The following is a 16,108-nucleotide window of genomic DNA, read 5'->3' on the forward strand; positions in this document are numbered from 1 at the left end:
GAATGAATATAATCAAAGATTAATAAATTCCAATCCAGCGATTTCATTGTGCGCTTGTTTGTGTTTCCCTGTTCCTGACATTACTTAAGAGTTTGAGGGAGGAGGTGCCCGTTCTGTTGAATGAATTTCTGAAATACGACTCTGCTTACTTTTTTCTTTCTTTTTTTTAAAGTCGTCTTTATTTTTGTGGGAGCTGACTTTGGTCAGGGAAGGGAAACTGCACAGCAGTGGATCTCATATCCTCCCCAGCTCTATCTTGTGGTTTTGCTCTCTGAGGCCACTTCTTCTTTGCAGACTTGGTCTTGGGAGTTTGGCACATGCCGTAGAGGAGTATGTGCTCCAGGGTGCTCCTAGAACACCAGAACAATTGTCCGCCTGTTAAAGTGCCCGCCTCTGGCAGGACAAGATGCATTCAGAGAGGACATGGGCTTTTGTGTGTTTAACATCTTGTTCGAGGGCCCAGAATAGCAACAACTGGCTCTGTGTTGAGGACAAAGGCTTGTGTTGACATGTCGCTTCCCCTCCCCTCCCCCCACCCAGGTTGGCACAGTCACCCAATTTGGAGAGGATGTGGTACACAGACACATCCTTTGCCTCTCGGTAAACTCCCGTTTACCAGCAGTTCTTTAGATGTTTGTACAAAGGGTAGCCCTGGGCAGCAAGCTGCTATAAGCACAGAAAAGTAGAAGTGAACTATGAATGCTCAGCTGTGATAGATGCACTCGGCGCACGCTCAGAGGCACCTGTTTTTGTCTCAACGAATTCAGATGTGCCGGGGCTGGTCTTCATGCACTTTTAAAAGACCTGGGTCCTGAGGTTAAGTCCTGGCTCAAATTAAAGCCTAGAAAGACGCAGAGGAAAATAAAAAGCACCCTTAACTTTTTCTACTGCGCCTCGAATTCTGCATCCGTAGCAAGCTGTTTATGAAAATAATCCTAGACACGGGTAGAGAGGAGAGGAGGGGGTGTTTAACTGTTTCCCCAAACCAGCCCTTTTCTGCTACAATTGATTTAAAACTTTTATACGCCAGCCTCCCCCAGGACAGATTCGAGTGCAGTTTCTAAGCATCAGGCTGTAACAACCAGACGAAAATACAAAACATTAATAAGGCAGAACAGATCACATAACAGTACTTAAATACTACATGAAATGCTTTGGCCTGGGACCTGAAAACTAATAATGCTGGTGACAGGCAAGTCACAGGTGGCGGCCGCTGCTGAGAAGGGGCAGCAGCCAAGCTACTCTCTTTAGTTGCTGCATTAGTATTGCTTCTGATAGGAGAGGGACCCAGAAGAGGGCCTCATCAGATGATCTTAAACAGCATGGGCAGGATGATAGGGGGAAAGGCACTCTCCTGAGTCCCATACTTTGCAGGGCTTTTAAAGCATGCAACGCCACATTGAATTCGGCCTGGAAGCAAACAGACAGCCAGTGAAGCTCTTTTGGGACCAGTGAAGTATAATTCGAATTGTTCTCTGCCTAGCAACAAAAATTACCCCCTCGTTCAGTGACTTTTCCATCCCTTGGGGTTCTGGGTGCATATTTAGCCTTATAACCATGTATCTAGAATTCTGCTGGACAAGAGTTGCCCCTGGAAAGTGTCAGGCTGGGGGAATTTTGTTTGGGGGGGCGGTTTAAGGGGGTGGGGGGTTGTTGCTGGGGTTTTTTCGTTGTTGGTATCTTTATTGTAGACCTTGTGATTTACGTGGAAGTGGTTCAGTTTTGCTGTGTGTTTTCTGGTGTTTCATTTACTGCCTTGGGCATGATTTGAACTGTGGAAAGGCGGCATACAAATAAAATTATGCATGCATGTTAAGCACGCACACAGCTGCTCCCCCCCCCCCCCGTAGCCATCCCTTCCAGAAGTGCTTTCCTCTAACATGAGTCACTGTTGGGGATTTGTTCCATATGTTCCCATGTAACATGTAAGTAGAGGACTCTAGTCACAGTGACTGCAAAACACCAGCCACTGCAGATTGTATGCTGTATGTTGCATTACCCATGCAAGCCTCAGCACTCGGTTGCAGAGTGATGTGCATCGGTGCTTGTGTATTAAAAGAACAAGAGGAAGGAAGTGACAACAATTAGAAAAGGCTAATCCCCCCCCCCTATGCACACACACACTTCACAAAACATTTCACAGCAGACACAGCCTTGATTCTTGCTTAGAACTAGTAACACATCTTGCAGCTCCTGTGTAAGTCCCAGTGTTTATTACTACAGGCTTCCTTTCCCCTGTAACTGTATTTGCCATGTGTCTTGCTGAGCCCTGAATTAATGCAGTAGACCAGAACTTTTGGTGCAAATTAAGAGGCTGGACTGCGGGTATTACGCAGAAATGTTTACTCACAGGAATGCAATGAACTCTGGACTGTGTGAAATTCACATTTCTTGGTTCTCTCTGTGTGGCTAAAGCCTAGTGTGGAATGTAATACCCTGATCCTTTAACCCCCTCCCACCCAGTAATTGAAAAAGTAAAGTTATAGTCCTCATGGTTCCAGGGGCCACGAACACCTTGGCTCAAAAAAGGACAAAAGAGGACATGAATTCGTGAAACTTATGTATATGGTCATTTAGATGCAATTATAGAAATCCGTTATTGTGATTTAAATAGAAAGATATAGCCTTCCCCACTATGGTAAAATGTGCTGAGACAGGTGACCTGTATCACTTTTCTACCCAGATGCTAACTGCTGATGGGCAACTTCAAGGCACCTTCTGCATCTTAAAGTTGGACAGATCGTCAAATAAAGGACTTCTTTAGATAGGCGGCTATCTTCTGACAGCCCTTCAAATGACTATAGAAGAGGACATGAACACTTAATCTGGAGAAAAGTTTCGAAATGTGTCTTGCTGCCTCTTTATGAGAAGTGTGGGGATGGGCAGAACACACAGCCTTTGTGTTCAAGGATGGCCTTTCAGTATCCTATACAATTCCCTACTGCTGTCAGATAGCTAGTGGTACCCGAGGGCCGGACTAAATATGACCTTAAATTTGTGAATGCATTCAGAAGCATCTGCTTTTGAACTTAAAAAATAAAAGCTGCATGGGAAGAGCTGGTTTCAGGATTGAGACTGCAGCACATGGGAAGGTAGATTAACCCTTTTTGCCCAAGCTGTGATTCTACCCTTGGAAGCTGCAAACAGGTGCCAAAACCAGCTTTCCTCCTACATAAAATAGCAGCTGGGAGGGGTGCTTTTCACTGGGACAGCACTGTGTAGGATAGATTTAACCCCTCCTCTCCCGATGCAGCAGAATTCTGATCTTGTCTCCATCATTATTGCTTTGAAAGGTAACAAGAAAAGACATGTTAAATGCTTTATAATCTTGCGAAGTTTGGCCCGTTGTCTCCAGAACAGACAGTCCTCCTCCTCCTCGAAAATCCATATTCTCTGAAAATCTAAAGCTTGATGCAGAATGTGTCTTCTTTTTTTCTGCTAAGGCTGTTCTGACTCACCATACGGCTGCATATCAGAAGGGTCATGCCATTTTCTTGGGGGAAATGTATTATGGCCTCGTAGTTCAACAACAGGTAGAATTTGGGTTTGGATTTAGAACAGGGATGGTGGATTGGGCTATACTACGGGATCTGAGGATAATTTGCAGAAGACCATCAAGGGTTTGTCTGACCCTCAAATGTTTAACAATAGCAACAAAACAAAATTGTTTCCCACCTAAATTAGCTTGCTGAAAGACTTTCATTGTGTGATAGGACTAGGAGCTCTTCTGGTGCTGAAAACGAATTCCTAAACGTAGAATATACCCAGAGGCACCCTGTTCTTAAATTCAAAGCATATGTCTTTTGCACCTGGCTCAGGTTGGCAAAACATACCCTAGTCAAAAAATAAATAAAGTGGATTTGACTGGACTGCCCTGCTTGCCCCAGATGTAGAAGATATTTATATCCGTGTTCTATAAAGCTAAGTGGGCCAGTCTTTCCAAAGGATACGTGAAATAAAAATGACAAAGGGCTTCGTATGCTAAAAAGAGCGCTGGTGAAAACTTAGTGCTAATACGAGCCAGTGGCAGTCTTCTGCTTTAAGCTTTACCTGTTCCTTTGACACCAGAGGGAGAAAATGTCTCAAGTGCTTTCTTATCTACTTCCGTCCAGCAGGAAAAGGGAAGAGACGGGAGGAAGAGACTTCTCACTTAGCTTTGTATTTGCTTTTAATTAATTGTAGGCAGCGGGGATTCCGTGTTCCAATTTATTTATTTATTTGACACAGAGGTCAACAAACGGGTCTCTGAACTACCACTGGCTTATTGGAAAAATCTGGCCACACAGTGTGCGCGCCCCATTTGGAGCGATGTTGTATTTTAAAGACTCCCACTAGAAATATGCCCAGTCCTAAGCAGAAGTGAACAGGTGAGCTGCCATTCTTGAATGGAGTTGGTCAAATGCAATAGGAAATGCCCCCAAGAGTATTGCATTGAAAACTGGTATATTCACACACCAGATGAATTAAGGCAGCCATTTGCCAAGTAATAAACATACAGAACTGCAGTGTACGTGTGTTGCTTGGTAAGGTGGTTCCTTATTGACCTGTGAAGGGTTTAGTTTCTGATCAGGGACTTGCAGAGAAATGGTGAAGTTTAGTCTTCTTATCACACGGCTGGGTGCTATAAATATATGAAATTGTCATGTACAGAACCAGACTGTTTATCCATTTAGCTTGTCAATGTCTCCCCTGAGTGGCTGTCCAACAGGCAGAGAAGGTCTTTCCCAGTCCTGCTGCCTAGAATCATCTTAGCCAGAGACACCAAGAATTGAATTTGGGCATTCCATTCATTTCAGTGTGACGTATTACAAGTAAATATGTTATAAGACTGAAGCATTTGATGTACATACATCATCTGCCATGGTATCCTCTCCCATTCCAGCCACCCCAAACATCATATTGTTGACAGGGGTTTATGAGCCACTGTCAACTTAATTTATCAACTGAAGGCCGAGTAAATCACTGGCTCCTGTGAATTCATTCATACACATTCCATTTTTCCTTCTGGAAGAGTGGTCTGTGTTGTCTAGACAGGAAGATGAGTGTGATCGTCATTGAAGATCCTGATTTATGAGAAAAAGTGTACCACTCCCTAGAATCAAGTTCTCTGGAAGGAGGAAACAGGCCATCCCTTCCTAGCTCCTTCGCTATGATGCAGACCACTTCTGTTTTCACAAAGTGTGGTTTGAGCTGTACTTCCCATATTAAATCCATCAGAACCTATCCTCAAATCCAACTTCACATATGCTAGGGCTGCCATGCATCCTACTCTGCAGAGGTCAGCCACCTGTTTTGAAGGGCTGGCAGTCCTCTATTTTAAGGTGACTTTTATTTGAGGGCTGTCTAGTCTCAAGTCTGGTTTAAAAGTAAGGAACCCTAAGAAAGGAGAGCAGGAGCCCTGAAGTTGCCCATCAACAGTTAACAGCAGACTGAACTATTACCCATCACCTGTTGTTTCCTCACTAGGGTGAGCCATATTGCATTTCTCTTTAAATTATTGTCGTTGTTGTTTAGTCGGCTTAGTAGTGTTCGACTCTCCGCGACCCCATGAACCAGAGCATGCTTGGAAACTCTCACTTTCTTCTCAAAGCTTCTCCTTTTTCATGTCCATGGAGTTTTCTTGGCAAAATAATGGAGTGGTTTGCCAGTTCCTTCACCAGGTGGATCACATTTAGTCTAAACTTTCGGCTATGACCTGTCCGTCCTAGGTGGCCCTGCACAGCATAGCTCATAGCTTCTCTGAGTTATTCAAGCCCTTTCGCCACAACATGAAGGGGTAAATTATTGTAAATGTTGCTAAATTTTGCATCTACACAAATCAATTAGTGTATGGAAATGTTATGTAAATTTGTGTTACATTTTGTTCTGTTTTTTGGGCGATGCAAACCCTCTTTATAGGCGATGCATAAGTGGCCATTCTGATATATGTTTCTTCATTGCAGGATATCACTTTTATCTCAGTCACTATCCCAGTTCATCCACTGCTTGCATTTTCTTCTTTTTTTTTACCCTTTCACACATGTGATAGAGAAGTTTTTGGCTTGATTTTTCTTCTCAGTGCAAAGCTACATCTGGCCAAGTTTGCATTTTTTAACTCCTTTCTATGGGGATATAAGGACCTGTGGGTGTTTGGGTATCTGAGTCGTAATCTCAAAAAACAGAAAGGTATGAACAAAGTTTGTTGGCATGTGTTGCGAACTGTGTAGTTTGAGCTGCATGCATAGCTGTGCTATGTATACTGAGCTGGGATTTTTACCTAGGCTTTTTTATACAACATAGCCATTTCTGCACATATGGTGCTAGGTGTTTGTGCAAAATAAACATTCTTATGTATGCATACATTTATCAGCATAACTATAGTTCTGAAAATGACCTCATTTTTGCACATCCTGATGAACAAATGAGAGAATGAAGCTCATTTTAAAAAATGGTGGGAGGATAAATTTAATCATGCGCGCACACACACACACACATTTCCATAATCAATCTTTGCAATAAAATCAACAAGAAAAGCCTCTCCTTGTTTGCTGAATGATGTTATTTATTCATCTGCCAAAGACCAATTACAGACCAATCCAAGTCTAGCTGCGTTAATATTATAACTGTTATGCAAAAGATGGGGAAAAAATACAGTAGTCCATTTCTACCAAAAGAAAGAAATAAAATCCCAAAATAGAATATGGAAAGGTACACATCATGTCTGGCTTCTCTTTCCCTTTTTTGGTAAATGTGACTCAAATGAGTTGATTTTTCTTCAGTCTAGTCTATATATAATAGACTTTGAGCAGGGGGTGGGGAGGCTTATTGTGAACAGTTTACCTTAGGGTTCTTTTCAGGGTTACAATTTCTAAAAATATACCGTATTTTTCGCCCCATAGGACGCACCGGCCCATAGGACGCACCAAGTTTTTTTGGGGGGGAAATAAAGGGGGGGAAATTATTTTTCCCCCAGGCGCTTATGGGGCTGGCAGCGGGGAGAAGCGCCTGCAGACCAGGTCCGGGGACAGCGGGAGGACATGCTGCGCCTCCCCGCTGTCCCCGGAGCTTGCGGGGCTGGCAGCCGGGAGAAGCACGCGTCTCCCCGCCGTCAGCCTCCAAACCACATCGGGAGACAGCGGGATGGCGGCGTTCCGCCTCCCCGCTGTCCCCCGACCTTGTGGGACTGGCGCTGCGGCTCTCCTGAAGCCTGGAGAGCGAGAGGGGTCGGTGCGCATCAACCCCTCTCGCTCTCCAGGCTTCAGCGAAAGCCTGCATTCGCCCCATAGGATGCACACGCATTTCCCCTTCATTTTTGGAGGGGGAAAAGTGCGTCCTATAGGGCGAAAAATACAGTATATATATCCCACCTTTCTGTCCAGATTTTTCATTTTCTCTGAAAAGGGAAACAATAGGTTTAAAAATATTTATCAAAATGCAAAAATAAAGTTATAAAAAATAAAGGTCAATGGCTTGACGTGTTCAGCAGTGATCTTTATTCCTAAAGGTGTGTGTCTATATTAACACAGCCAAAATGGTCAGGTGCAAAAACGTGACCTCTGTGCAAAAACGATAAACATTTTTGTGTGTGACTCAGAACACTTTCTTAGCAATGGTGACACCACATTGAGATGCTTGGGTGTGGTGGACACAGAAGACCCTGGTGACTGGTCTTCAACTCTGGAAGACATTTTTTCCTGGGGTCTGGTCTATTCATGCAGCAGAATAAGGTGGGGATAGGATGGTAGAGCCATAAGGTGGCAGAAGAGGCTAAACTACCCCCCCCAGCCAAATATGTCATTATTTATCTGATTTTTTGTTTTCTAAAAACTTTTAATCTCCCCTCTGGGTGACTTACAAAAATAAGATGCAATATACAATTGCAATATAACGATGACAACCCCCCCCCCCAAAAAACCCCAAATGACAGCAATAGCCACAGATCAATAAGTGTTCTGATCTAGAACATGCTTCCATTCTAGATTGGGGACCCATGTCAGTTTCTTCCTGAAAATTGCCCCCTTCTAGTGGTTATTTGCCCCAGAAGGCAGGCAGTATTTGGAGTTAACAGCACCTTCAGAAGGTGGATAGTAGCTAAGGGTAGGAGCCAAAGTATTTTTAGCAGGGGGAAGTGGGAGAGGAATATGTTCCAGATCGGGGTTCTGCAACTGCTTTTTCTTGAGAACGGAAGAGGCCATTTGAAGCAAACCTGAGTGATCGATAGACACAGAAATGACATTTATGAACCAGAAGCAACAAAGAGTCTTTTGGCACCTTAAAAACAAAATTAATGTACATGACTTTAGTCTGTTGTTTTCAGTGGGTTTGCTTTGAGTATAACTTAACTGGAAGCAAGCTTAATAGGTGCATCGTGGGACAAGCTGCAGGAGCCTGGATCCCATCTCACCAGATGCACGAACTGTTGTTAACTAATGAGTAAAAAATGATGGGTGTTCTCCCCCCCCACCGTCTGTATAAACATGTGAATAATAGGGAGCAGTTTTTGTCCTTTCTGCTTCACATAGTGCCATATATTTAGTGCTGTACGGGTGAAAGCAAGATGGATCTGAAGACTGTGTGTCTCGTGGGTTCCTCTTCATTTACCACATTGTGGGAAGGTTGCCAGCGATGCATAGATGTTGCATGTGGTCTCATGGGGGGACGGATTAATTCTTACTATGCAAGGATACCTCCTGCTGACTTTTGAAAGGGAGAACAAACAAAGAGGAACTCTTTTGACCATGGATGCTATTAGCTTAATGTTTCTGTTCTCTGATCTTCCTGTCCTGTTTGCTTTGTACGGCTTAATCAAGTTTTTTGGGGTTTTTTTGTATATAACGTGGACCAAGTAATTGAAAACAAATTTAGCATGTCTCAGACCATCAAGTTCCCTTTCAGTTGGATTGCTGGCTTCGCGGTAGACATGTCTGCTTTCAATTTTCAGTGATGTGAGAAACATAGAATGAATGGCTTGATTTGTAATTGTGAATGTTAATAATGAAAGAGATATTCCCTGGTCTCAAGCCTACATAGAAATTCTGTCTCCGTTATGCTTCATATAACAAACCCCAATTCAAAACTCCGCTGCTATTCTTTACTGAACATTTTCATTCTCTGCTATGTGGCTGGGTTGTTTTTTGCTCTCGAAGTGCCCAATTTATTTCATGAAAACATGTGTTGTACATAGAGCACACAAATATTTGTGCAGAGAAAGATTACCATGAAAATGTCAAAACCTGCTTGTTTAAATAAACTCATACTTTAGCTGGCAATGATATATTTTTTTGACCTGGGTGTCAAAACCTGTCCACAGAAGAAGATGGCAGAAATCTGGTTTATAACACAAACTTGCATTTTGCACAGTGTTCTCCTTTCATTTGTGAGTGTTTGGTTTTCACCTTGAAAGCAGAGAAGCAGAGAAATGCTTTCAGGTTTCATGTAATTCAACAATATGCAAATATTTGAGAAGCGAGTACCATATGTTGAATTACATGAAACCTGAAAGCATTTCTCTGCTTTGGCAGTTGTGTGCAAGCGACCCCAAATATCAAGTCTTTAAAGCTTTTTGGCAACTGTGGGCTCCCAAGCCAAGAGAGCAAGGGAATTGTTCATCAAACTGACTTGAGCTAATCTTTAGGCTTGGCTGTTAACAATAACATAGGAGCCCGAGAACTCCTCTGTACTTAGATAGACAAACTAGGGGTTTGCGTAATAACATATGTGTTGCTAAGACCAGGGACCTCCCAAGGGTGGTTTGTTTGTTTGTTTGTTTGTTTGTTTGTGTTTCCTTCTAGTATCCAGGTTAAAAAGCAGACAAAGTTTTAAGGAGTAGTCAAAAGGAAACGTTGTGCTTTTGGGTGACAGCCATGATGATGATAATATTGTGTAATAAAAGCAGGGTTTGTGGGAATCACTTTTGAGTTCCTTAGAAGAAGGGCAAGATGGATGGATGGATCCACAGAGGGGGTGGGAATGTGGAATTTCACATGTTTGAGGTAAGAAGGTCCCAGGTTTCCAGGTACACTTTGGGGAAATCAAGAAGAGCTGCTGCTTGTCCCTATAGCACAGCGTTTCCCAATCTACCGCCCTCCAGATATTTCTGGATTACAACTCTCAACAACTCTAGGTCAGAGGCGATGGAAGCTGTAATGATCCAAACCACTTGGAGGACACTAGTTAGTTAGTGAAGGCTAGTTAGCTACTTCTAAGCTTTATGGACCAGTGTATTTCAGCATAAGGCAACTTCATGTGTTCATAGCTCTATTTTAAGTCTTCTAATTATGAACCTAATATGCTGTTTCCTAACTGGAAGCCTTCAGTTTTTATTTTAATGCATTCCCTACAGTAGCAAATGGGGATGCGGGTGGCGCTGTGGGTTAAACCACAGAGCCTAGGACTTGCTGATCAGAAGGTTGGCGGTTCGAATCCCCGCGACGGGGTGAGCTCCCGTTGCTCGGTCCCTGCTCCTGCCAACCTAGCAGTTTGAAAGCATGTCAAAGTGCAAGTAGATAAATAGGTACCACTCTGGCGGGAAGGTAAACGGCATTTCCTTGCGCTGCTCTGGTTCGCCAGAAGCGGCTTAGTCATGCTGGCCACATGACCCAGAAGCTGTACGCCGGCTCCCTCGGCCAATAAAGCGAGATGAGCGCTGCAACCCCAGAGTTGGCCACAACTGGACCTAATGGTCAGGGTCCCTTTACCTTTACCTTTACAGTAGCAATGGGTTTTATTGCTTGTGGGTCTTGCAAACTGTCTCAGCTAAAGAGATGACATCAGAAATATGAGACTCTTGCTGGGCATCTGCCTTCTGCTAGGTGGGGTTGCCCAAGCCATTGCCAATCTGCCCACACAACATTGCCCAAAGCCAGAGAGCTCGGGGCAAGCCACTCCTTCCCAGCATGTGGTCATGTATGATAGTTGCTGGAGAACATCACTCATAAATGTCGTGGCATAGTTTTCCTCTTCCGCTGCATCTGAGCCTTGTGCAAAAGAAGGTTGTGAGCATATTCAGTCTTTTCTCAATACGTGGGGTGCAGAGGGAGAGAAAGTAGTGAGCCGCTTGTGCATTTCATTTTGCTGCCTCCATGGAATCGCAAAGCGGCAAAGGAGCCTTCTTTGTGGAAAAATATATATTCTGTTTTGTTATTTTCTTCTCTGTCTCTGGAGATTGTGTATGTGTGTACAGCACACACACACTTCCTTGGATTTAGTATAATCACGACTGCAGATTATTTCTTCTACTACTAGATTATTTCCAGCTATTCAGAAGCAGGAAATGCTTTGTCAGCTGGCAATCTAAACCACCAAAGACTTTGGCTAAACTTTTGACTTGATGCCTCACCTATTGAAATTAATCCTTTGGGTTTAGCTTTGAAGTTTATCCTTGGTTAGAATATCCATGCACCCCAAAGAGCCAAGAGACAGAGTTCCCCAAATATTCAATTCTCAAAACTAAGACACAGATTGCTGATGTTCTTCTTTAAGCACTCTCTTTTCAAAGTGACTGAAGTCTGGGATTTGTTGGGAGTCATAGGAGAATTTTGTCATGCAGACTTATGAGGCTGGTATAACAGAGCCTTCTCTAGTGAGGAGTATCACAAATATCTAGTCCTGTTGTGTATAAAAATAAAAAGCAACTTTCCTAAAGATGTACAGGCTCCCTACCCTATTCCTTCCACCTTTTTTTTGTGTAGGATTGTCACACAGTAGAGAAAACGTTTGCCGAGTAATTGTACGAGTTCATAGAATCATAGAGTTGGAAGAGACCACAAGGGCCATCGAGTCCAACCCCCTGCCAAGCAGGAAATACCATCAGAGCACTCCTGACATATGGTTGTCAAGCCTCTGCTTGACAGAGTTATAGTTAATTAACCAATTAAATCGGGGTAAATTTGCATATGAGAAAAATAGCTCTAAAGTTAAATAAAGAACTTGCTTTATTTTACACATATGTGCTGAAACAAGCATCATCTGGGAAGAGGCATTCATTCTCCCATCTCATGCATGCCTCTTTTATTATGGTGCATGCTACTGACACTTTTTATAAGTGCTTACTTAAAAAACCCCAAAACAACAAAAACTTTAAAAAATAAAATTTGCTGCCTAATTAATCAGTGTCATCTCTTTAGTCAGTAAAAAATGTTTTTAATGATTAAACTAGCTCATTGACTATGTCTTTGGAATGCACCAGAAATAGCCCAGATCCACTCATGCAAATGCCATTTGCTTTGATGAGGAAGAGCTAAGCTGAGCTGCTTATTTTAAAGCTTTTATTGTTTTCATTATATCTTTCCCTTCCTCCCAAAGAAACCTAGGGAGGCAAACAATAAGTAATAAAACAATAAAAACACCCTGAAAACGATTCCAATGCAGATGCAGACTGTATGATGAAAGGTTCAAACAACTCCCCCTATGCCATCTCCTAATTATGTAATTTGAGGATTTGTAAAATGCTTTTACAAAAGTCGCTTTAGATTTGTTTTGCACAAAGAGCAACAGGTAACAGTCCTGTGAAGAAGATTAGGATAAGAATGAGTGACTTGCCAAAAGCTACCCAAGGAACGTCATACTTGAGGAAAGATTGGAACATGTATTTCCAAAATAAACTACTCCCAATGCCTGCACTGTTAACCACCCTTGAGAAGTGTCAGGGGTTTCTAGAAAACGGCTGGGGATTTCACAAGGCAGCCTTTGGCTGGTTATATGATGGTTTTTTAAATGTTAGGTGTTTGTGTTCTTGTTGTAGTTATGTTATGTAGTTTATTTATCTTTGGATGAGGAGCATATTATTATTGTTATTGTTATTGTTGTTGTTGTTATTATTAATAATAATAATATAATAATAATAATATATTATAATATAATATCATCATAATAATATTATAATATAATTATAATAGATGCAACATTCTGAACCTGAATTTATTCTAGCCTTGCAAAGTTAGACCACAAAAGTTAATAACTTCCAAATATTTTTCAGTAGCCAGCATGCTCTTGGTCATTGGTAGCACACCAATATACTGAAGGAAAGACACACACACACACACACACTTTTATAAAAGCTTCATGTCTAGTCATCTAGAGGTGATCTTCACTTGCTCCAGGTGATCAAACAAGTTACTACTGTGTATATATATATATATATATATATATATATATATATATATCTTTCTGATACTATTTATATTTTGATTTGTCTACTCCATTTGTCGTTGAAATGATAATGTAATGATTTGGTCTTTTGCCAGCTTCATGGATACATGGACAACAAGCCCCTAGGTCTTCAGATCTTCATTGGGACAGCAGACGAGCGTATTCTTAAACCACATGCTTTCTACCAAGTCCATCGCATTACAGGGAAAACCGTCACCACCACCAGCTATGAGAAAATAATTGGCAACACCAAAGTGCTGGAGATTCCCCTGGAGCCAAAAAACAACATGAAAGCAACGTAAGAGTGCTATTATGAAAGGTGTCTTGTTACAGGATATTAATGGAGCAAAACTGGAGACTTAATGCTAATGCAGAAGGCACCTGCATTGAGCTTGAACAGAAAATACTCAAGGGCGAAAGACTTACAGTGACCCAGGCTTGATTCACAGTATATGTGATCTGTATGAAAAAGCTGCCCGGTTTCATCCCTTGCATCTCTACTTAAAAGGATCAGGCCTGAGACTCTGGAGGTCTCCTGTCATTTAGAGTAGTCATAAGTGGCAAGGTAGATGAACCATTGACCTCACCTGTTTATGAGGCAGCTTCCTTCTGAGCCTTTTCCAAAAGGGGCAGACTTCTGCAAGATCATTGTGGGTGATGATACTGGGCGCTGGGAGCGATTTAATACCTGTTGGAGGCAGAAATGCTTCTGAATACTACCATATTTTTCGCTCTATAAGATGCACCAGACCATAAGACGCACCTACTTTTTGGAGGAGGAAAACAAGGAAAAAAATATTCTGAATCTCAGAAGCCAGAACAACAAGAGGGATCACTGTGCAGCGAAAGCAGCGATCCCTCTTGCTGTTCTGGCTTCTGGGATAGCTGCACAGCCTGCATTCGCTCCATAAGACGCACACACATTTCCTCTTACTTTTTAGAAGGGAAAATGTGAGTCTTATAGAGCAAAAAATATGGTAGTTGCCAGAAACCACAGGAGGGGCAGTGCTCTTGTGCTTGAATCCTGCTTTTGGGTTTCCCACAGGCATCTGGTTGGCCACTGTGAGACAGGATGCTAAGCTAGAGGGACCAGTAACCTGATCCAGGAAGCTCTTCTTTCATTCCTATGTTCATGTCTCAGTGCACATTTGAATTTCAGTCCTACTCTAACAACTACACCATACTGATTCTTTAATTTTAAATGTATCTTTTAGAACATGGCACCATTGGGACGATGTTTTGGGAGTCAAAAAGCCCTGTTCTCCCAGGCCTTTTAAATAAGTAGGTCAGGGCAGTCTGTTTTTAATCATTTTTTTTAAGTGCAGTGAGGTTGTTGTCGTTGTTATTGTTGTACTTAGGCATTTCCTGATTTTAATGTTTTATTTTCTGATGAAAAGTGACCTTTAAATCCATCGTTGTAATCAGCGAGGTAAAAACAAAATGTTGCCTGAACCTCATCTTTCCCACCTTGCAAATGTGTTCAGGAATCATTGGGTTGTTAATTTTGTGGTCGGGTATTAACTAAGGTTTCGGCTTGTTCCGCAGCATTGACTGTGCAGGGATCCTCAAGCTGAGAAATGCAGACATTGAACTGCGGAAAGGGGAGACGGACATCGGCCGGAAGAACACCCGCGTGCGACTGGTCTTCCGTGTGCACATCCCCGAATCCAGTGGCAGGATTGTTTCCTTGCAAGTGGCATCCAACCCCATTGAATGCTGTAAGTTGCATTTTCTCTATAACTTCACTATTTTCTGATCAGCGGCGATATTTTCCATGCTGCAACCTCTCTGTAGCCTGTGTGTCGATCCTAAATTAGCTGAAGAAAGCATGTCTCGAAACCTGTGCATAATTACCTGGGGGTAAGTCCCACTGAAATCAGGAGGACTCACGGTCAAATTACCCTTATGTTAGCTATTCAGATGTGCTGTTAAGTGCAAGGTTTTTATATATATGTGTATATAAATGCTAGTGATTCTGGAATCTTAGCATGGTGGTGAAACAACTTACCACCTCTACCCACTGTAGTCTTGAGGTAGTATTCAACTAAATAGTTGCACTAGCACATGAATTGACACTAGTAGAATGGGATTTGTAGTTTGGCCCTTACTTTTCAGTAGACATGGAATAAAAAATAATAGAATCACAGAGTTGGAAGGGACCCTGAGAGTCATCTACTCCCAACACCTTGTAATGCAGGAATCTCAAGCATCCATCACATATGGCCATCTAACATCTGCTTAAAAACCGCCAATGAAGGTGAGTCCACCACCTTCTGAGGGAGTCTGTTCCACTGTTGCTCTTACTGTCACAAAGTTTTTCCTGATGTTTAGTCGGAATCTCATTTCTTGTAACTTGAAGCCATTGGTTTGGGTCCTACCCTCTGGAGCAGGAGAAAACAAGCTTGCCCTTAAGATATTTGAAGATGGCTATCGTATCTCCTCTCAGTCTCCTCTTTTCCAGGCTAAACGTACCCAGCTCCCTCAACTATTCCTCATAAGGCTTGGTTTCCAGAACCTTGATCATCTTGGTTGCCCTCCTGCACATGTTCCAACTTCACAATAGCCTTCTTAAATTGTGGCACCCAGAACTGGACACCATACTCCAAATGTGGTGTGACCAATGCAGAATTGAGTGGTCCTATTACTTCCCTTGACCTTGACACTATACTTCTGTTAATGCAATCTAGAATAGCATTAGCTTTTTTTACTGCTGCATCACACTGTTGATTCACGTTGACCTTGTGTGTCCACTAAGATCACTAGATTATTTTCATGTCCTACTGTTTAAAATTAGGCGGTGCAGCTTTAATACAAATTGATAACAGAAAGATGCTGCTAATCCCTTGACTCATTAGAGTACAATTGAAATTATGGAGGTACTTCCAGAACAGATAGAAATCTGAGATTGGTACACAAGTTGTCAAAGATCTCCTGATTATCTGAAAAGTCTGAAAATGAGACAATTGTTATGACTCTCACC

General features: G+C 42.3%; 1 protein-coding gene across 7 annotated transcripts in view; it reads left to right on the forward strand.

Moving 5' to 3' along the window:
- Nucleotides 1-16,108, forward strand: part of NFATC2 (nuclear factor of activated T cells 2) — a gene marked incomplete at its 3' end in the record, with an annotated part of 136,648 nt that overhangs the window by 35,607 nt on the left and 84,933 nt on the right. For all 7 annotated transcript variants that reach the window (XM_081867606.1, XM_081867607.1, XM_081867609.1 and 4 more), the window contains exons 4-5: nt 13,224-13,426; nt 14,674-14,846. In XM_081867606.1, the coding sequence (XP_081723732.1) occupies nt 13,224-13,426; nt 14,674-14,846 (376 nt within the window). The remainder of the gene's footprint in view (nt 1-13,223; nt 13,427-14,673; nt 14,847-16,108) is intronic.

This window comes from Podarcis erhardii (genome assembly GCF_964252035.2).
Source record: "Podarcis erhardii genome assembly, chromosome: 6".
Classification (NCBI taxonomy): Eukaryota; Metazoa; Chordata; class Lepidosauria; order Squamata; family Lacertidae; genus Podarcis; species Podarcis erhardii.